General features: G+C 50.9%; 2 protein-coding genes across 2 annotated transcripts in view; one reads left to right on the plus strand and one right to left on the minus strand.

Annotated features, from left to right (window-relative positions):
- On the minus strand, positions 1–4679 carry IL2RG (interleukin 2 receptor subunit gamma). Its single transcript, XM_059824538.1, has 8 exons — positions 4586–4679; positions 2019–2109; positions 1595–1779; positions 1295–1437; positions 1024–1186; positions 461–569; positions 305–389; positions 1–201 (listed from the first exon to the last, which is right to left on the minus strand). The coding sequence occupies exons 1-8, from the start codon at positions 4671–4673 to the stop codon at positions 1–3; spliced, it is 1065 nt and encodes a 354-aa protein (XP_059680521.1). The 5' UTR covers positions 4674–4679.
- Positions 4680–5797: 1118 nt separating this feature from the next.
- MED12 (mediator complex subunit 12) overlaps positions 5798–20917 on the plus strand; it is a 38355-nt gene continuing 23235 nt past the window's right edge. Inside the window, exons 1-17 of the mRNA XM_059824291.1 lie at positions 5798–5896; positions 6290–6394; positions 7210–7401; positions 9146–9305; positions 10624–10799; positions 11083–11193; positions 11752–12006; positions 14347–14493; positions 14785–14884; positions 15333–15469; positions 16304–16435; positions 16841–16967; positions 17624–17853; positions 18297–18377; positions 19290–19463; positions 19741–19885; positions 20796–20914. Coding sequence (XP_059680274.1) covers positions 5798–5896; positions 6290–6394; positions 7210–7401; positions 9146–9305; positions 10624–10799; positions 11083–11193; positions 11752–12006; positions 14347–14493; positions 14785–14884; positions 15333–15469; positions 16304–16435; positions 16841–16967; positions 17624–17853; positions 18297–18377; positions 19290–19463; positions 19741–19885; positions 20796–20914 — 2490 coding nt within the window. The remainder of the gene's footprint in view (positions 5897–6289; positions 6395–7209; positions 7402–9145; positions 9306–10623; positions 10800–11082; positions 11194–11751; positions 12007–14346; positions 14494–14784; positions 14885–15332; positions 15470–16303; positions 16436–16840; positions 16968–17623; positions 17854–18296; positions 18378–19289; positions 19464–19740; positions 19886–20795; positions 20915–20917) is intronic.

Raw genomic sequence — 20917 nt, forward strand, 5'->3', positions numbered from 1 at the left:
TCACACTCCCACATAGCTGTTCTTGTAGGGGCTGTGTTCGCGGGGGGTGGCCAGGGCCCCCGGCATCACTGGTGGTTGGTTGCTGCTCTCCCAGAGGGGCTCGTAGCTGTTCTTGGCAGGCAGCTCACTCACATAGCATATACTCTCGCTGTAGTTGGGCTTGAAGCTCTCCACGATGTCTTTGGTGACTCCGGCCCATTCCTCCGGGGAGCAGAGCGGGGTGAGAGGAGCCACCACCCAGCCCAGCCCCAACCCTGTGGGGCAGAAGATGAGCCTGGGGCACGGCTGCCCGCAGCCGCCTTACCTGGAAGTTGCCATTGTGGGTGATGAAGAGCTCGTCGAAGTTCTTGCTGGGGTTGGGGATTCGGGGCATGAGGATGACCCACACCCTGCGTGGGAGAGACATGTTGGAGGGGAAGAGCCCCAGTGCTGCTGCCCCCCACCGGCCCCCCATGCTCACCTTTCCATGCGCACCAGCAGGACAACAAGGACCAGCAAGAGCAGGCAGGAGGCAATGGGGATCAAGACCGTGTGGATCCAGAACCAGTGCAGCTGTTCCTCTGCTGCACCTGGAAAGAGCTGGGGTGACACGGACCCCCGGCTGGCGCAGCACCATGGCAGTGAGGTGGGCATGCCGGTGGCCATTCATGGGTGGCCATGGGAGCTTGGCATTGTCCATAGCAGGGCTCAGCTGGGAGTGGAGGATGGAGAAGGGGCCCGTCCCCAAGCCCTGCCACACTGTCACAACTGGCTGGTGACCCTGTCCTGGACCATCCATGCCAGAGCAGGGCTAAGAAACCCCTGGCAAAAGTCAGCACGTCCTGCTGGCGGGGGGTGTTTGGCTTCCAGAAGTGCAAAGGACACGGGGGCCGATGCCCGCTGCCTGCGCCCCAGGTGCCTGGATGGGTCTTGCCCCTACAGCTGCTGCCTCATGCCAGTTTTCCACTTGCTTGGCCATCCCTCAGCTGCTGAGCCCCACCATGCCACAGCCCATCCCATCCCACCACAGCCCCCAGCACCTACCCTTGCTGGTGGAGTTGCTACCCCAGACCACGGGGACGCTCCACTCGCTCCAGAGCTGGGTGCTGCCACAGTAGCTGTTGATCTTGCTGCGCACATAGAAGGTGTAGTACTTCTCGTAGTCCACGCTGGGGAAGGAGAAGACGTCTCCTTTCACCTTGTGCTCCTGCAGGGAGACATGGACCATGCAATGAGGGCCGGCACTGCTGTGGAGGCTGGTGCATGGCTCGGCCCCAGGCTCTACCATAAGGGTGCCACATCCAGGGGCTCTCACCATCCAGCTGGTGTCCTTGTTGCTCTTGTACTTGACGGCATGCTCCAGGCAGTGGGCTTTGGGGTACGGCGAGGTCCAGGTCAGCTGCAGCTGGTTGCTGCCCATGTTGCGGATGGTCAGATTGACAGGCGCCCCTGGTTTCACTGCAAGGCACAGGTGATGCCTGGTGAGCACCATCCCTATGCCCCAGTGGCCCCACCGCCAGCCAGGACATGATGAGGCAGCCCTGGGGACCACAGCCCTGCTTCTGCCCCATGGTAGCCCTGCAGAGGAGAGTGGGTACCCCCCACCACTCCATACCCAGGTCCTGCAGCTCCATGCGCTTGCTGGGGATCTCCAGGGTACTGCCGTCAAGGCTGGCATTGATGAGAACATGGAAAGGCTGGAACTGGATGATCTCGCTCTGGTTGAAGTGGCAGCCGATGCTGATGTCTCCGTCCCTCAGGTAGTGCTTGCACTCCACCATGGGGGACCTGTTCTCATACCTGTGCCGCAGTGGGTTACTGGAGCTCCCTGAGACTCCGCATACCCCAGCCATCTTCAGGACCCTTCTCCCTGGCGCATCCCATCCCACTCGTCCCGGAGACAGAGCCTCCCCCACTCTGGGCTCGGGGAAGAGGAGCAGGCTGACGCTGGAACCAGCAATGCTGGCAGGAGCCTCCTGGGTGGGGACCCACCGCTAGACACCCTGCTGTGGGGCTGGCCGTGGGGCAGGGACACCTACCAGTAGTAGAGGGAGTAGTTGGCCGTGAGCGTCTCTCTGCTCCCCCATATGCAGGTCATGTACTCCTCGTTGAAGAGGACACACTCCACCCCTGCAAGGGATAGACACCACTGGGCACCGTGGTGGCGGGCAGCTGGGCCAGGGCCCAGGCCTGCACTGAGGAGATACAGCACATGCCAATGGTCCCTGCACATCCCTGTCAGCCTACCTCCGTGTGAGCCAAACAAGCCCAGCTCTTCCCAGCGGAGCTGCAATGCAGCCAGCCTGCCTGCAATGCTGGGCCCCCACCACCCCATTCACACACGCTGTGCTGGTGATGCCTGGGCTGCCGGCAGCCCCACGTCTTCCTCCAAAGGACTGCTGGCCAAGCAGCTGTCCCTCCTGCATCCGTGCTGTTGGCTTCTCATGCTGCGGTTGTGGTGTTTCACCCTGATTCCTCTGTCTGCTCCCCTCAGTCACCCTGCGGCCACTGTTTGCAACCCCTGGCACTGTGGGACAGGACAGAAACCCTTCCTGCCAACCCGGTTTGCTTGTCACAGAATCACAGAATCACTAAGGTTGGAAAAGACCTGTAAGATCATCAAGTCCAACCTTAAAAAAAAAAAACAAACCAAACCAAACAACCAAAAAAACAAACAAACAACAAACCACAACACACCAAAAACCAACCCACCCAACACCACACAGCACCATGCCCATCAAGCTACATGCCACAATGCCACATCCACACACTCCTTGAATACCTCCAGGGAGGGTGACTCTACCACCTCCCTGGGCAGCCTATTCCAATGTTTCACTACTCTCTCAGTAAAGAACTTTTTCCTAATATCCAGCCTGAACCTCCCCTGGCGCAACTTGAGGCCATTTCCTCTTGTCCTGTCACTTGTCACTTGGGAGATGAGACCAACACCCACCTCTCTGCAACCCCCTTTCAGGTAGTTGTAGAGAGCGATAAGGTCTCCCCTCAGCCTCCTCTTCTCCAGACTAAACAACCCCAGCTCCCTCAGCCGCTCCTCATCAGACTTGTGCTCCAGACCCCTCACCAGCTTTGTCGCCGTGAGAAAATCAGGGGTTTTCCAGGATTTGAGCCGGATGTCTCCATCCTGGCTAAATTCATCTTGCTGCTACCCTTTCGGGTGCTTGCAGGTGCCCATGTGCCCCTGTGATGGGGGCATGATGCCCCGGGTGATGGGGGCTATGCTGGGCTGTGCTCCCCCCTGCAGCCCCTCCGCCACGGGGCCAGGGGCCGAGCTTCGGGGGGTTGATCTCTGCGGGAAACGCTGCCGGGCCCCGGCAGGCTGAGCAGCCGCTCCAGGCGCCCATGCCGGCGCGGCAGCCCCCTCCTTCCGCCGCGCTGCGCCGCGCCGGCCCCGGTGCTGCCCACGCAGCCGGAGGCCACATCCCGGGCGGCCGGGGGCTGCGGGGCCGCCGGGGCGGTGCCGGCCCGCGCCTCGGTTATCAGGCTGTAGTCTGCTCTGCGGCCGCAGGCACGGCTCGCTGCGGGGTGAGCTCCCCCGATGGACTGAGGCGCCTCGCAGAGCCCTTGCAAATGCCAAACCGGCTGCTGGTGGCTGAGAGCTGTGCCGGAGGCTCCCAGAAAATGGGATTTTTCCCCCTAAAAATCAGGCAATGGGACACCTGGTCCCTTCCGAGGTCCAAACCCATCAGCCAGCGCTGCAGGGGCTGGAGCAAGCCAGAGCCGGGCTTTCCCGGCTTGTAATGTAACGCGATGGAGCGAAGGAGCTGTGCTCCAGCTGTTCCTGCAGGCGGAGGTAGAGGGCACCTTCCCAGGAAGTCCAGGGATACAGAGGAGCTGCGTTTCCACGAAGCTGGTGTTTTACCGACAGCCAGCCGAGAAGGGGATTTTATTTCGCGGAAAGCGACGGCTGGGGCAAGGGTGCAGGGTGGGAAGAGGAGCGGCCATCCCACCATCCCCCGCCTGCGCACAGCACCGCTGTCATGACTGGGATGGAAAGGGCTGCTGGCACAGCTCCGCCGCCTGCAGCGCTGCCTGTCTGATGCACAGGGCCGATAGGATCTGCGCATTGCATCCTGCCGCTGCCCCCCCGCCCCGGCCTGCCACAGGGTACAGCCATGGCCAGGGTACCTCCCAGCAGCACTGCCAGCAGGGCTGGTGGCCCCATGGCCAGCAGAGCTGCGGGGCTGGGAGCTGTGGGGCCAGTAGACCCATGGGGCCAGGAGCCGTGGGGCCAGGAGAGCCACAGGGCTGGTAGCCGTGGGGCTGGTGGTGCCAGCGATGCTCCAGCGCCAGGGTGGGAGCAAGGACACCCAGCAGGGCTCCCTGGCACAGTCAGGCTCTCCTGGCAGCCCCCTGCAAGGGGCCATGGAGGTGTTGGGGGTCCTAGGGCACACTGCGGGGTCGCAGGGTCTCTGGCCCATGCCCCGACAGCTTGCCAGCCCACACAATCCCATGTCCTGTCCTCCTTGCCTGCCCTCACCAGGCAATGACATCCCCCAGCCCCATCACCCATGGGGCACTGCGGCCTCCCACCACCCATGGGGCACCACGGCCTCCCACCCCCCCTGGGGGCCATGTGCCCCCTTACCTGGGGGGCTGCGGGCAGCAGCAAGGTAGGGGTCCAGCCCGCAGAGGAGGAGGAGGACGGGCGCGAGGAAGGCACAGGGCACCGCCATGGCGGGGTGAGCCGTAGGGTGCGTGCGAACGGCTTCCACGCGCAGCCCACCACGCAGGGCTGCCAGCTTCCGCACCCGTGCTGCTTCCTGCCCCACGGCACCGCCCGCTGCCGAGAGGCCCACCCCATGCAGTGCCCCATGGGTCACTCCACTGGGGACCAGCTCACCACACCGGGGCCCCATGGCTCACTCTAACAGGGTCCCATGGCTCACCCCAACGGGGTCCCATGGCTTATCCCACTGGGGCCCCCCACCCTTCACGCCCAGGCCCCACCGCTCAACCCTCCGGGCCTCACCACCTGCGGCACCGGGACCACCCAGTTCATCCTGCTGTGTTCCCAGAGCTCATCCTGCCATGCTACAGGGCTCACCCCACAGGGCTGCCCCCCAAGAGCAGGGCCAGTGTGGGGATCCTGACCCATGGCCCAGCCATGGGTGTCCTGGGCTGGGTCCCTGAGAACTGGGCAGAGCTGGGAGTCACTGGGGCAGTCCTGGCGGGCAGCTACGGGGAGACGGTCACAAAGCGGCTCATGAGGGCGGTTGTAGGGGGCTGGGGGCACCTACGGGAGGTGGTCGCCGGGGGGCTAGTGATGGTGCCAGTGGTGGGGGCAGTGACGGGGGACGGTCGTGGGCGCAGCGATGGGTTGTGGTCGGAGAGACGGTGGCCGTGGGGCCGCCGGGGGCGGCCGCAGGGAGGGGGTGTCCCGGGCAGGGGGGGCAGCTGCGGGCGGTGGGGTGCGGGGCGGTCCCGGGGGTGATGATGAACGTAGCCGGGGCGGGGGGGGGCGGGGCGGGGGAAGGGGGCGGTCACGTGATAGCAGCCCGGCGCGCCGCTCGCGTAGCGCGTCCGCCAGGGGGCGCAGCGTGCCCCTCGGGGCGCCCCGTCCATCTTCGGCACTTTTCGCCTCCGCTCGGCGCAGGCTCGGGCGCTCCCCGGCGGCGCTCGGGACTCTTCGTCCTTCCTCGGCCCGACTTCGGGACGCTCCGGCCCTCCTCGGCGGCGCCCGTGACAGCGGCGCGACGCTCGGGCCTCTCCGGCGGCGCTCGGGCGGCCCCGGCGCAGGGCGCAGGCGCGGGCGGCCCTTGTTGTGGCCCGGCCGTTTCTGCCCGCCGGCCGGCCCGGGATGGCGGCCTTCGGCGTCCTCAGCTACGAGCACCGCCCGCTCAAGCGCCCGCGCCTCGGCCCGCCCGACGTCTACCCGCAGGACCCTAAGCAGAAGGAGGTGCAGGCGCCGGGCGTGTGGGGGGACCCGGGGTGCGGGGCGGCCGTGCCGGCGCTGGCCGTGAGGAGGCCGGCCGTGAGGAGGCCCCGGGGGTGCGCTGGGAGCCCCCGGGGTGGGCGCAGGGAGCCCTGTGTCCTCGTGGTGGCTGGACGTGAGGGGCCCGTCCCGCCGGACCCCCAGGTTGTGGGTGGGGGGCCTGGCTGAGGGACCCGCGGTTCCTGTGTCCTAGCACTCGCCTGGGGCGCTGCCTGGCAGCGATGGCCTGGGGGAGGCCGGCTGGGGCCCGCCGGGCCCTCGCCTTGCCCTGTCTCCGCGCCGTGGTGGGGACAGAGGCTGCGGGCGTTTGGCGTGGAGGGGCCTTGCCGGGCCCTGCTGATCGTCCTTGCCCCGCAGGATGAGCTGACTGCTCTGAACGTCAAGCAAGGCTTCAATAACCAGCCGGCGGTCTCTGGGGACGAGCATGGCAGTGCAAAAAATGTCAATTTCAACCCAGCAAAGGTGAGAGCCTTTGGGATGGTGTGGGGGTTTGGCAGGGCCTGGCACCTGTACGGGCAGGCTGCTGGGTCCTGGACAGTCCTGGGTCCAATTCCATCCCTGTGTCCAGAACTAGAAGACCCTTCCCTTTAGGATGGGTGTTTTAGAACCTAACCCTCTGTCCCTGTAGAATCAAAGTTCTGTATTCTTCTGGAACTGTGTTCCACCTCTGAGAGAGCAGGTTCCATACATCTTATGGGCAGGTCTGTATCTGCAGTCTCTTTTAAACCAGCATTTAGAACTCCTTATATTATGCAATTAAAGCAGAAGACTAGGATACCAGAAGCAGGAAACTTTCATATCGGTTTGCTTACATTATGGCCATGGTAGAAGAGAAGTAAGATTTCTTGAAATATCTGGCAATTTAAACATGGGAGTTATATAACAGGCTTCAACTCCATTTTTCCAGTCTCTAAAATCAAGATGTTAACTTCTTGGCCTCCCTGACAAGAGGACTAGTAATGGCCTCGGGTGGAAGGCAATCAATAAGCACGGTGTATTTGTTTTCCTTGGCTGATGTCTGTCCAAGAAGCCTTTTGTCTGGTTTGACAAGTATTTATAAAGAGTTGTGTCCATCTCAACTTGAGTCTCTGCTTGGTTATTGTATGAATTGTCTAGAAGCATTCCTCTTTGCAAGTATAACAAAGGAAATTATTAGCAGTTTTTTTGTGTTTCAGAAGTTGATACTGGTGAGACTTCTGGTAGGAATGATAAATGAGATTTTAAGCACATAGAATAGATCTTTGACCTGTGAAATGTAACTCATCCTTTTTTTCCAGATCAGTTCAAATTTTAGCAGTATTATCGCAGAAAAGCTGCGATGCAATACACTGCCTGACACGGGAAGACGGAAACCCCAGGTGAATCAGAAGGATAACTTCTGGCTGGTGACAGCACGTTCTCAGAGTGCCATAAACAACTGGTTCACAGATCTTGCTGGAACTAAGCCCCTTACTCATCTCGCTAAGAAGGTATGTTACAGGAGAGGCTGCCTGGCAGGGCAGAGCGTTTAGTCTATGCTTGTTTCTGAAGTGTTTGCATAGTAGAAGGTTTTTACTATTTGGAGAAGTTTCTCCTCTCTACATCTCTTGAAGCTTTCAGCTTGAAGAGCGTATCCAGGATTTGTAGTGCACTGGCTGCAGTCGTCCCCACTCAAAGAACTAATCCCTTGTCTGTTGTTTGGAGGTTGTGTTCAACTTTGCCTTTTGGCTTGTATGATACAACTGATTTATTTTAAGGTTCAGTTGTTTTTCAGAAGAGCTACCACTGTTGCCTTTGGTGTGTTGTTTAGATTAGGACCATTCCTATTGTGGAGGGTTTTTCAAGTTCCCGAATGTTATAGTGCGAATTACTGGAAATAATCAGCTGAGTGACTTCCCAGACTTCTGTTGCAGTGACACATGTTTCTGGTTTTAAGCTGAGAAGAGTATGTGTGTTACAGCTTGGTCTCAGCCAGGCTAGAGCATTTCTGTGCCCTGGCGTCTAGTGCTAGATGTTTCCCTGGTAGCATTGAATATTGTAGAGTATGAAAGAAAAAAGAAGGGTCTTACTCTGCCGTTTTATCGAGCCCGATAGCAAGGGGAGCTGACTCTCGATCGGGGTGGGCCTATAAACAAGGAACTCGGGAATCTAGTATGCATTGTGGAAAAACATAACTCCCAGTTGCAAAATGGTAGCAGAGCATGTAGTTTAGAAGCTGGAGTTTGTCTGATCTTTTGGGTGTTCTGAGTCATTCTTGGGGGAAAATAAAGTAATCAGATTTTCCCAGGATCTGTCTCTTTACATACTTAGTCCTTGTGTCCTTTGCATGTTGGCTATCAGTTTCCTGAGGTCATTGTGAAAGCTTGACCCTTTCAAGGCTTTCCCTAGTTTCCTGCAATGGGGTCCATCAGTTTTCATGGACTTAGACATGAAAGCGGTGACTGTTGGTAGCCAAGCAGTCTGTGTCTTTGAGGCGTCAGAGAATAATTGGGAAGAATATAAGAAACACAGCAAATAACCGATTGAACGGTTGGTAGTTCAGGGACTTTGAGATACCTGCCAAATGGACCTGTTCTCTGTGAATTTGTCTCATTCCTCTGTGAACACATGCGTACTTTTGCTCTCCATAGTATCCTGTGGAAATGAGCCCCACAGCTGTACATTTTCCTATGATGTGCTATTGCTTCCTGGTTTATAGATCTGCAGTCTGATGATTTCACTGGTATCCTCCCCTGTTCTATCTTGAATTTTGAATCTTGGTTTAATGAATACCTTCCTACTATGGTACTGAATTCCCTGTTTCTCACAGTCTTTTGTTGGCTGCTTACGATATTGCAAGACTTTTGTAACCACTCTGTTTTGCTTACGAAATGAAGAGTTCTATCTTCAGTCTGTATAGTAGATACTCTGTGTTTCTGACTCAGTCCTTAGTCTATACCTTTTGTAGTTGTTTACATCCTTTCTGGAGGATATCCTCAAAGCCGTTTGCAGGATTCAGGGCGTGGATTTACAGTGATGTAATTATATTTTCTGTCTTCTTTAAATTTGTTTTGTTTCTGTTTATACTGAAACAGATGAATTCTTGCAGTAGGTTTTTTGAGATACAGAGCAACACAGTACCTTTTCCTGTTTTACTTTTTTCACATCTTGCAGTACCTACAGCTTGTGTAGTTGCTTTGGAATACTTCCCATCTGAGTCCTTGGTTGCAATTCTCCCTCTCAATTCTGTTATAGGTGCCCATCTTTAGCAAGAAGGAAGAGGTCTTTGGTTATTTGGCAAAATACACTGTTCCAGTAATGAGAGCAGCCTGGCTCATCAAAATGACTTGTGCCTATTATGCTGCCATCACGGAAACCAAGGTGAAAAAGCGTCATGTCATTGATCCCTTCATTGGTAAGCACTTTGTGTGGAGCAGTGGTTTTGTCTATCCCAGATGTTTCCTTTTCAGCCTGGTCTTGAATAGTAAGAGGTAGCCTGGAAATCCATATAAACTTGTTTCCTGCTGATAAGTCCTAGTGCTCTGATGTGTATAATTGCCTAAAAAAACAGGGCCCACCTGTGAGAGTACACTGTTGAAAAATAAGTCTTAGCAGCCACAAATACTTCCTGAGAGCTGCCGCCTTCTTTCTCTCTGTTAAGTTCTACAGTGCTCCTCTGCTGTATAACCTGTTTTTTTCTTACCCTACAATGACTGTAAATGTTATAATTTAGTGATGACTGATTAGCTTCTTCTCAAGTGAATAGGTGTGTTTCCCAGAGAATTCTGGTATGTTATTCCCTGTGTGTGTTTCCAATTTCATTAAGCCTTACTGGATCCCATATCTAACATCCTTTGCATCCTGGCCTGCTCCCGATTACTGCGGTCTAGGAGAGCTCTCCTGGCTGTTTTCTGGTTTGTATGGCTGTGACTACAGGACCTGACCTCGCTCCTTTGATAAGCGGTATTAGCAGTTGAAGTCCTTGGATTTTTTTTTTCTTCTTGTTTATCTTTGGTATAAAAATTATACAGGCTTCTTAGCTCTCTTTCTGGAGATTGACTGGTTTGTTAGATGTATTTATTCCATTTACTTTCCTGTTCCTTTGGGTGTTTGTTCTGTTGCTGACCATGTAAGTGTTGTTTGTTTCACCTTCTTGCATATTTTGCCTTGGGTTTTGCCATCTGCATTGTCCCAGAGGAGTGTAATCATGCTGTTGCTTTGTGTATTGAGTTTGTCTCTTATACAGTTAGGTTTTAGTAAAAACAATTATTTTTAAAAATCATTGATCATGGCTTTACATTGATACCTGAAAGTGATTAAGAACAAGTTCAGAGTTGAAGTGTTTCCAGTGTTTCTGCTGTCTGTCAGATTACTGAGGATGCTAAACCAGGCTGGCCTAACACTGCTCCCCACTGGAAAGCCTCTTCTCTCTGCCTGCTGATTCTCAAGAACTGCAGCTGAGGAATCTTTCTTCCCCAATTTTCTTGTACAAAGTAACCCTGCCCCCCAAACACAGAAGTCCTTCCTCTTATTCCCATTTGTGTGGATGCCTCTTCCTCCCTACCACCCCCAGGCCACAAGCAAAATATTGTGGCACTTACTTTTCTTTCTGTGTCTTTCTGTCCTTTTCAAATGACAGGAACTTTTTTGAGTTTCTACCTGCGCACCAGCCTGGTTCTTTCCTGCTTCTGTTTACCACGGCACTCGTTGCTAACCTGTTTCCTCTTCTCCAGAATGGACACAGATCATCACCAAGTACCTGTCAGAGCAGCTGCAGAAAATTGCGGAGTTCTATAGACAGCTCCCAGGGCAAGGCTGTGGTTCACCATCTGGGCCAATGCCCCAAGAGGTGGAACAAGCTTTGAAGCAGTGGGACTACAATGAGAAACTAGCTATGTTCATGTTCCAGGTGAGGGACTGGAGGGGGCTGCTGGGTGGGTATGTAGCAGAGGAGGGCTAGGGGAAGTGAATGCAAAGTGATTTATTTTTGCAGAATATTCTCTTTCTGTGAATAGACCATTAGGGCTGGATGCAGTTTTGAACTCAGTAATAGAACAGGGGTAGTACAGAACTGTGCAAACTTCTAGAGTTATTTCCACTGTTAGAAAGCAAGCAGCTGCTGCTGCTCTGCCTTTCCTTAGTCGATATTGCTTCAGCTTTTGTCCATTTGCTCTGCCTTTATCTGTGTGCAGGATGGCATGCTGGACCGGCATGAATTCCTGACGTGGGTCCTCGAGTGCTTTGAGAAGATACGGTCAGGAGAAGATGAATTTCTGAAAATGCTCCTACCCCTGCTGCTGCGGGTGAGAAATACGTACCCGGCTTGCTTCAGGAGAGTGATGGCTTCCGCTGTTGTCAGTCCCCTTCCTATCGCCTAAGGGGTGATGAGCTGTTTTGCACCAAGAACACTAGGGAGTGTCCCTCTGAGGATCCTTCGCTCATGCAAGGATACATTTTTAGTCCTGCTCTCTTCTGTTTCTTTTTCCTTTACCCTGTTTCCCTGCACTGGACTTGGTAATCCCCGTCCATGTCATAGCTGTGATAGTTGGATTCACTGTGCACTGCTGCATGGAAACTGCTTTTCTTTCTTTCTGTTGCAACAGATTCTAGGCAGACCTTTGAAGCCCTGGGAAGGCTGGGTGTGGGTACATTTTGAGACATGAAGTCATTGCCATAGAGCATTTAAAGGGTTTTTCTGATGCTTAGTAGCTAGTGAGTGATCAATGATGCTAAGGAGCTCTCTGTAAAAAGGGACTGTCTCTACAAGGCAGTGCCACACAGTATACTACTTTGGGAGTGTGAAGGATTTCTCTTGTGTTGCTTGTAATGAGGACGCTTTCTCCCCTCCCTCTTCTCTACAGTACTCTGGAGAGTTTGTGCAGTCTGCATACCTGTCCAGACGTCTGGCCTACTTCTGTACCCGCAGACTTGCTATGCAACTGGATGGTGCTGGTGGGCACCCACCCCATATGCTGTCTGCCCAGACAGGGAACACTCTTCCTTCAACTCCCACCCCTCAGCCAGCTGCAGGAAATCCTCCTCCTAGCCCTTTCAGTGACTTACTGCTGTGCCCCCAGCACCGGCCAGTGGTATACGGGCTCAGCTGCATCCTCCAGGTAGGTGTCAGTAGCAGTTGGTGATAGTGAGGTCAACAGGGACAGTTTATATTGTATGCCATCACAGAAAAATCATTACAGACTGAGTCAGCAACTTCCTGAGTACAGAAATATCAAACCGTGATTGTCAAAGGATGGGTCTTTGCTGATGTGTTACAGAGCTTTTGTACCAGACGTCAGTGCTGTAGCAGTGCCCTTGACTGACTTGCATAAGAAAAATGGGTCGGAATAGAGCCTTTTGCTCTATTCACAGGTGCCTCAGACAGCTGGGAAGGCTTTGCAGATGAGGGGATGAGAAGGAAAGGGTTATTTCATTTGTGTATGTCAGTAGCGGGTTGTCATCTAGGAAAGGAAATTATGCCAGAAATAAGAGTTCGTTTTAATTTTGTAAGCTCTTAAAAACAAACAACCCCTCATCAGAACACCCCTGCGCCCCCCTCCACCCCAAACAAAAAAACCCCAACCAAACCATACAACCCACACACACAAAAACCAATCCCCTGGCACTTCTTTATGGAAGAACTGTAATAATTTAGGCAGACCACTCTCCTCCGGAGTGGCAGCAGGCTATGAAAAGGAACGACTCTAAACTCATAATCTTTGTACTTGGAATTGATTAAACCTTACCTTGTGGTAAAAGGGCAAGGCTGCTGAAGCCTTATTGGTAGATGTTTGAAGAGCAAATGCTGTTGTGTCACTGTGGGACTCAGTCCATACTGTCTTTGTGTCAGAGGGAGATAGGTGAGTTCTGTTCAGTGTGTGTGTGTGTATTCATGGTTGTGTTTTTTTCTTGAAGAGGAGAGTGACTAGGTCATGTGGGTCCCTGCAGAAGAAGTAGAGACTGCCCCTTCCAGGGGAGGAAAGGAGCACGTTAAAGCAGAGGAGATTCTAAAGAGTGCAGGATGGAGCAGGAGGTGGAGAGGAAGAGAGCACAGAGCTTGGGAACCTGCAGCTCAACAGAGAAATTTGAGATCAAGGAGCCTGATAGGATCAAGAAGCAGACAGCCAGCTCTCAAACAGGGTAGAAAGAAAATTCCTAGAGTATAGCTGGCTAGAAGTAAAGATTTGTCTGCAAGGGCTAGAGCGCAATGTCACTTTCAGCTAAAAACATTTAGGGTTTTTTTGTAGTTTCTGTGTGATAAAACATGTCTTTTTAAACATAAAAATACTTTATTGGGGAAGCTTACTTTAGGGAAAATACATGAGCATATACACCTCAAAGATTTGGCTGATTTGGTGTTTGAACACAACCTGCTTAAAAAGTTCAAATTGGTTAATGATGGTCTGATCTTTTTTAGTATGTCTCGGAGGAGTTTTTCTGATAGAAGAGCTACAGATCTTCTAATCTGCAGATAGTAGATGAGGCTAAGGCAGCATAAGATCTAGTCACAGAATCCTTAAGGCTGGAAAAGACCTGTAAGATCATCAGGTCCAACCATCAACCCAACACCACTATGCCCACTAAACCCGCAATGCCACATCCACATGTTCCTTGAACACCTCCAGTGATGGTAACTCCACCACCTCACTGCGCAGCCTGTTCCAGGAAGTGGTTGGAAGTTGGAGCTGGGTGAAGTCAGGCTGGAGACAGATGCATTTCTACCAGTGTACATAATTAACCTTTGCTCAAATGTTCTCGAGATGTGATGAATTCTTTGCTTTGAGTGTTTAAAACAGCCTTGGTTGTCCTTCTTAATGTCTGGCTCTTTGTGAGCCGGAAGCTGTAGGGGTGTATCCTAGGAATCTTTCAGTGAAGTTTCATCTGTATTTGTGTGGGTGTCTGTACAAGATCATAAAAGAATGAAAACACGTATATAATAGTATTGTTATTAAAGTTATTACTATAATCATACTTGTAATTATTAAATAGTATAGTATAATGAGTTTGGGTCTGTTGACTCATATTTATTCTCACACTTCACTCTTGATGAGGTCTATAAGTCACTAATGTAAATGCTGCTCCTGGACCACGAGGGTTGGATTGTTCATTGACAGAGTTGTAGAAAATAAGTTCTGTTTAGAAGCAACAGGGAGCTCTGCAGCAACATGTTGCTGCTTTTGGATAATGTGGAACTCTGGTCTTGGCTTCCTCAGCATACTTAGGGCAAGAAACTCAGTGCAGAAAAAATACTAGTTTACTACTTGCTACTCTAGTATAGTCTTTAGCCCAAAGACTCTTTGAGAGCTTAGAACAAAAGAACCCCAAATGGTAAATATGTATGCAGGATGATGAATGCCTGGGCAGTAGGAGAAAGGAGTAGTTATTTCTGTAGAAAGTAATCTAACTTAATTGTTTTGACCTTGATTTGATCAATGATACTGAGTTTTCTGTCTGTGCAGAGTATAATTTTGTGTTGCCCAAGTGCCCTTGTGTGGCATTACTCACTGACTGATAGCAGGATAAAGACTGGCTCTCCATTGGACCACCTGCCTATAGCCCCATCCAACTTGCCCATGCCAGGAGGGAATTCAGCCTTTACACAGCAGGTGAGCAGCCTTCAAGAAAGGGAGCTCTTGTAGTCCAGGATAATAGCTGTATCTTAGCTCTTTCAGGATTTTCTTTTCATGTTGTGTGATAAGCAGAGCTGGAGGTGCCGTCTCACTCCCAAGGAATTAACTGCTCCCATTCTGCTATAAGCAAGACAGTCATATCCTTGGAAGCCAGGCAAAATCTAACTTTGAGTAGAATTACTGTCATGCTCTTTGTTTTCTGATAATTTTGTACAACGGACTTCTAAGGCATCCTTTTGTATGTTTACACAAGTCCATTGCTTTTAGGTTCGGGCAAAGCTGCGTGAAATTGAGCAGCAGATAAAGGAACGTGGCCAGGCTGTGGAGGTTCGCTGGTCATTTGACAAGTGCCAGGAAACCACAGCAGGTAACTTGCTGTAGGTTAAAGTTTCTCTCCCCCTGTTCCATGATTTACCCTGAGAAACTTCCTGTCTGGCTGTTTTCTTTGATTTTTCCTATTTGCTGCCATTGGATTTACTGTCAGCAGTGAAAAAAACCAAATGGCTCTCTTTCTTTCCAGTGCAAAATCTTGCATGGGTCCTTTTCCCCAGGTATAGCGGGAGTTTCTGTTACTGGAAGCTGGAAATGTGTACAAGAGAACTATACTCTCATATACGTGCCATGTTCCGATACTTTCCCCTAACATCTGCTGTTGGCTGCTGTGAGAGTCAGGATGCTAAGCTAGGTGGACCCTTGCCTGACTGGTACAGCTTTCCTTAGGCAGCCTCCTGAGCAATGAGCTCACAGAAACTTTTGCTCCGTCGTCTGTTGTACCAGTTGCCAAATACGCATTTCTCTTCTCTGTTCTCTTCTAGGTTTCACTATTGGGCGTGTCTTGCACACTTTAGAAGTTCTGGACAGTCACAGCTTTGAAAGATCTGACTTCAGCAACTCTTTGGATTCCTTGTATAACAGGATATTTGGGCTGGGTCCAACCAAAGACAGTCATGAGGTGCCTTGGGACTTTGCTGCTGGGCCCTGGTCTCGGATGTGGCTATGTTCTTGTTTATATTTCACAGTTACTGTCCTGTGTCTGCAGAGAGCTGACTAGTTAGTGGCCTTTGGCCAAGAGATGCGATCTCCATTGAAAAGGATTTCATGCAGCCTTTAGTTAGGGAGGTACTAAAGTGAGAATGGGGGGGTCTGTGCTCTAGAAAGTCTGCGCTAACAAATATGTGTAAGCTTGAGAGAATCCACACAGCTAACTGAGAAGAGCCTCCTGATGGAAGATAGCAGCCTGGATAGCAGATTGACGACAAAAACATGTTATGTGTCTGAGAGAAGTAAATGCTAGCCTTATCAAATTCTGGGCTGGCAGCTGCTTCCTGGGAGTCTGGGAGCTCACAGTTCAAGTTCGTCTTAGCCTGGGAGGTGACATATTTATGATGTGTAGGACCATAGTGCAACCAATACTGCAGTGGTTCCTGGAAGTGAGCTGCAGGACTGGTAGTTTGCATACTTTGTATAATGCTGTCGAGAAGCTGTGTTTCACTCTGTGCTAAGATTAGCACTCCATAGATGTGCTGCTGGAAGAGAGATGATTTTCTGAAGCAAAGCCAGCCTGGAGATTTGTCAAGGGCTGTGTATCACCTCATGTTGCAAAGTGGAGTCAAACCAGAGACAAAGCAGGAGGGCTGTAGCTTGACATCTGTCCTCCATGTTAGGAAGAGGGGAATGTAGCAGTCTACTGGAAGTAGACTCACTGTTATATCTAACCTGAGGCCTTAGGACTTCTCACCTCTTCTGTTAGGCTCAGTTTCTCACTGTAGTGCTTATATCTCAACAGATCTCCCCAGATGACGATGCAGTGGTGGCCTTGCTGTGCGAGTGGGCTGTCAGCTATAAACGCTCTGGACGCCACAGGGCTATGGTCGTGGCCAAACTCCTGGAGAAGCGTCAAGCAGAGATAGAGGCTGAGGTAAGTCCTTATTCCTAGAAGGCTAGCAGTGGTAACGGAGAGCCGAGGTTACCTAACTACAGTTACATCTACCTACTACACCAAAAGGCAAAGGCTGATCAGCACGATGCCTCTTAACACTGGTGCTGTTAATTATGGCATTTGCTCCATCTAACCCAAAGTAGGTCATAAATGAGCCTGTGGGATGGTGTGTATCCCATTTCTTGGATACATTTGAAGACAGGTGATTGCAGTGTGGAAGTACTGGCATACTTGGAGACTGTCAAATAGCTTACAGAAAATGGTGTGGTGGCTTTCCTATAAATGCAAGATAAGAAGATTTTCTTAAACACTTTATTTTGGGGGTTTATGGATAGCGAATTTCTCCTCTGTGACAGCAGTCAGTACTTTTTTCTGTTTCTACAGAGATGTGGGGACTCTGAAGTTGTGGATGAGAAGGGCTCCATCTCCTCGGGCTCTCTCTCAGCAGCCAGCGCTCCTGTCTTTCAGGATGTCCTTATGCAGTTCCTTGACACTCAAGCTCCTATGCTAAGTATGTAATAAGAACTTGTGGTCTCCCAGTTGCTAGCTTTCCCTCTCCTGCAGACTTTGAATTTGTGTGCTGTTCTCTTGTGTGTATGTCTTGGATGTGCCTAACTTCTCTCTTTGGCTTCCTTGCAATCCAGAGTATACCTTGGAGAGGGAGGGAAAGCGGCGTGGAGGGCCAGATGACAGAAGGATAATGCAGAAACACTTCTGTTGACAGAGTGTTGGCCAAGAATAAATGAGTATAGCCTGATCAGGAATTAATTCAGGCTGAGAACTAGAGGGAGGTTTCTAACTACTAAATGACAAAGCTCTGGAATAGTCTCTCAGTGGAAGTACTGAAAACAGATTGAGGGGGACAGGATACAACTCTGGATGATGCAGGCAACTGTTTGTACACCCAGGAATGGCACTTCCAGGCTAAAGTCTTATGCCTCTGGTCTGTGAGACTAACTGAAGAGCTTTTGACTTACTTAATTGCCACTTGTTGAAACTGGGCTTTCTGCTTTTATTCCCTGCTGTAATCTCAGAACTGTGTATCAGTCACTTACTATGTTGAGATCTCTGGAAATGCTTTTTCTAGCCCTAGGTTAGGTGGCTGGTGTTGCTCAGAGTGTTGCAGAAGAACTCTGATAGCCCTGACTGTCTGTGCTGTCCTTTCAGCTGATCCTGGGAAGGAAAATGAGAAGGTGGAGTTCTTTAACCTGGTGCTGCTGTTCTGTGAGCTAATCCGACATGATGTCTTCTCTCACAACATCTACATGTGCACGCTTATCTCCCGGGGTGATCTTGCCATGGATTCTCATGGGCCTCGCCCGCCATCACCCTTTGATGACACTGCTGAGGAGCACGACAGGAAGGATACGGAGGGAAACAGTGGCATCAAGCTAGAGGTGAGAGCATAAGCACCATGGCCCTCCTGTACATGTCCCTGTGTTGTGCTTGCCTGTTTTTACCAGCTTTGCAGCCTCCTTGCTGTTACCTGCTGGAGGATGTACCACTGACTCATGCTTCTCCTTCCCCCAACCTATTTCCTTAGCGTTTCACTTTCAAAAATAGAAGACTAAGTTCAAAGTGGCTGGAAAGGGCCTGCAGAATGTAAAGGGGTAGATAAGAAAATCTTGCACTGCTCAGAGCAGAGCAGCATATCATGAGGTGCCGTGTGAGGCCTGTCCATGATGTTGGTAGTGTATTAGGCTCCAACTTGCCAGCCACCATGGGTGTGTTGGCGTATTGCTGTCACTGTCCAACATGGACATCGAGTGCTGTAGTAAACAAATATTCTCTTGTTCCCTGGTGCATCACTGGGATGTAAAGCTGCTCTGCCTGTTCCCAGGACACAGGTCTTTCTGAGCCCATGGACATCGACCACAACTCCAGCATGCTCTTTGATGACATGGAGAAGACAGACTTTTCGGTATGTTCCTGCATTTTCTACCTGCTACTCAGTAAGTAGGTCAGTATGTTGTAGTGGGACCAGAGGCAGCATGTGCCTCGCTTTTGTGTAAATACTCCCTCTCTACTGTAGAGCCAGTATGCTGGAAGTGGCTTGGTTGTAAGGCAGCTGACACACTAAAAAGGTCCATATAACCTCTTTATGTAGGTCGGGGTCCATCAGGGTAGAGTGAGTCCCAGTCATTCCTGGGATCTCTTACGCTCTGGCCACTGTCAGCCCAATGTTTGGGCAGGGTAGGAAGTGAGCTCCTTGGAAGTTGATGGGAAATGGATGAACGTGATAGCACCAGGAGATTGGGAGTGACCAGTTACTGTTGGCAGGGGTTTTCTTGATCACCTGGGAGAAGACACAGGTCTACTGTCATTGTACTGTGTGGCCTTCAGTACTTCTTCAGTTTTACAGTTCTTCATAATATTTGTGGGTATAGTTCATGGTTGCAGAATGCTTTGAAGCACTTAGTAATAAAAATAACTTATGGTGGTTGAAAAATCCCTGAGTACCTACATTCTTCCAGCCATTTCTGGCCTTTCAAGGTTCATGTTAGGCAGGTGTGAAGTACAGAGCTATGTGGCTTTCCCATGGCTTTCCCAGGATCCTTGCTTGTTCTGTGGAGGTGGTTGTTCCCAAAGCCCTACGTTGTGGTTATTTATTTCCTGTTATTTTTCATTCAATATACAACATGGACCAGAAGCAGAAATGGGAATAGTGTCTTAGCACGTCGCCTCGGTCATTGCCCTAAGAACTAAATGTTTCTCCAGCCCTCCCTCTTCCTTCTCCTTTTTAGGCCTGAGCAGATGTACCTTCCTTCAGCAATCTTCACTGTTGCATGACCATGTTCCCTAACTACCTTTTCTTGTTCTTTTGTCTCCCTAGATGTTTTCTCCTCCAATGCATTGTGAATCTAAAGCCAGCCCTTCCCCTGAGAAACCAGATCCCGAAAAGGAAGCAAAGCCTCTGCTGAAGGATAAGTCTGTGGAAGGAATGCTAGCATCCCTGTATGACCAGCCTCGGCACATCCAGTATGCAACACACTTTCCTATTCCTCAGGTATGAGACCTGCTCATAACTGTTCCCCTGTTGCTGCCTTGTGCTCTGGTCAGGAGGCTGCTGTGTTTCCCTGCAGTACTGCTGTGGGTGGGTAAGGAGCAGTCATGCTTTCCTGCACTGCTGCAGGAGATGATCTACTTAAGATGTCTCCTTGCTTACTCCCAGAGCAACTTCTGAGATGAAGCTTTCATTTTCCTTTAAGAGATCCAGATGTGAAACAAGATTAAAGCATTCAGCCTCATAGTTGCTAATGCAGTTGTCTCTTTTGCTTCCCTAGGAGGAGTCGTGCAGTCACGAGTGTAACCAACGGTTGGTAGTTCTTTTTGGGGTTGGAAAACAACGGGACGATGCTCGGCATACAATCAAGAAAATAACCAAAGACATTCTAAAAGTCTTAAACAGAAAGAGCACTGCTGAGACGGGTTAGTAGAGCTTGAGCCACTCCTTTCTGAAGTAGGAGCGTCTTTCCAGTTGGCTGGCTCCTTTGTCTGGAGTGTCACAGTGAAGGGATTTTATATAATCTACAGTGCCTGGTGAGCTGTATTAGTCACTGAGAGTCTGGAATGGTGCTCTGTTCCAAAACTTACTAACAAGCAAGTAAGACGATTGGTTTCCTGCTGACAGTATCTGTTTAACTGAACTTTTCTTCAGAAGAGGATTAAGTCGTATCAGGTTCAGAGTGAGACCCTGGCCAAAACTTTGGCTTTTCAAATTTTATTTTCTTTAGTTCTTGGATTTAGATCCTTGCACGAGAAGCAAAGAGAACTTTGCATGTTTGGCAAAGACCTTGACTAAATGTAGCATGCCGTTATGTTTGGGACACATGCTAAAAGCATAGGATGGGAAATTTTGGATAGCCTCTGACTTCCATCAGCTGAGAACCTGGCCACAATTTTTTTTCTTAGTCTGATTCCTGAAAGGCAACTTGAAATGTGGTAGAAAGATGATTCTTTAAAAGATGGGGTGCTCTGACAAAAAATTTTGAGGCTGAACGTCTCCAATCCAGAACGTCTGTTCTCATCAGGGAATCGGTGTACCTCTAAATTGCAAGAGAAAGGTTTTTTCCCCCCTCCAAGGAGTACCGTCACTTGGGGTAAACTAGATGTTAACCCTACTGTCATTCGCAGGTTAGAAATTCCTTCCTCAGCAGTTTATTGTTTTGAAGATGAGATGGTCCTTAACAGCTTAAGTTCTGGGACTCGGGCTTTTTGGCTATGCTGCGTGTTAGGGGCTGGTCTTGCTGAGGGACTGACAGGTGCTGATGGCTGATGTCTAGTTCTCCTTTGGTGAAGGTAGCCTAATACTGTTTTCTGATCCTCCCAACTCTGATAGGTGGAGAGGAAGGCCAGAAGAGGAAAAAGAGCAAGCCAGAAGCATTCCCAACAGCTGAAGATATCTTTGCAAAGTTCCAGCACCTCTCTCACTTTGATCAGCACCAAGTCACATCTCAGGTA

Source organism: Gavia stellata, chromosome 14 (genome assembly GCF_030936135.1).
Source record: "Gavia stellata isolate bGavSte3 chromosome 14, bGavSte3.hap2, whole genome shotgun sequence".
NCBI classification, from domain to species: Eukaryota; Metazoa; Chordata; class Aves; order Gaviiformes; family Gaviidae; genus Gavia; species Gavia stellata.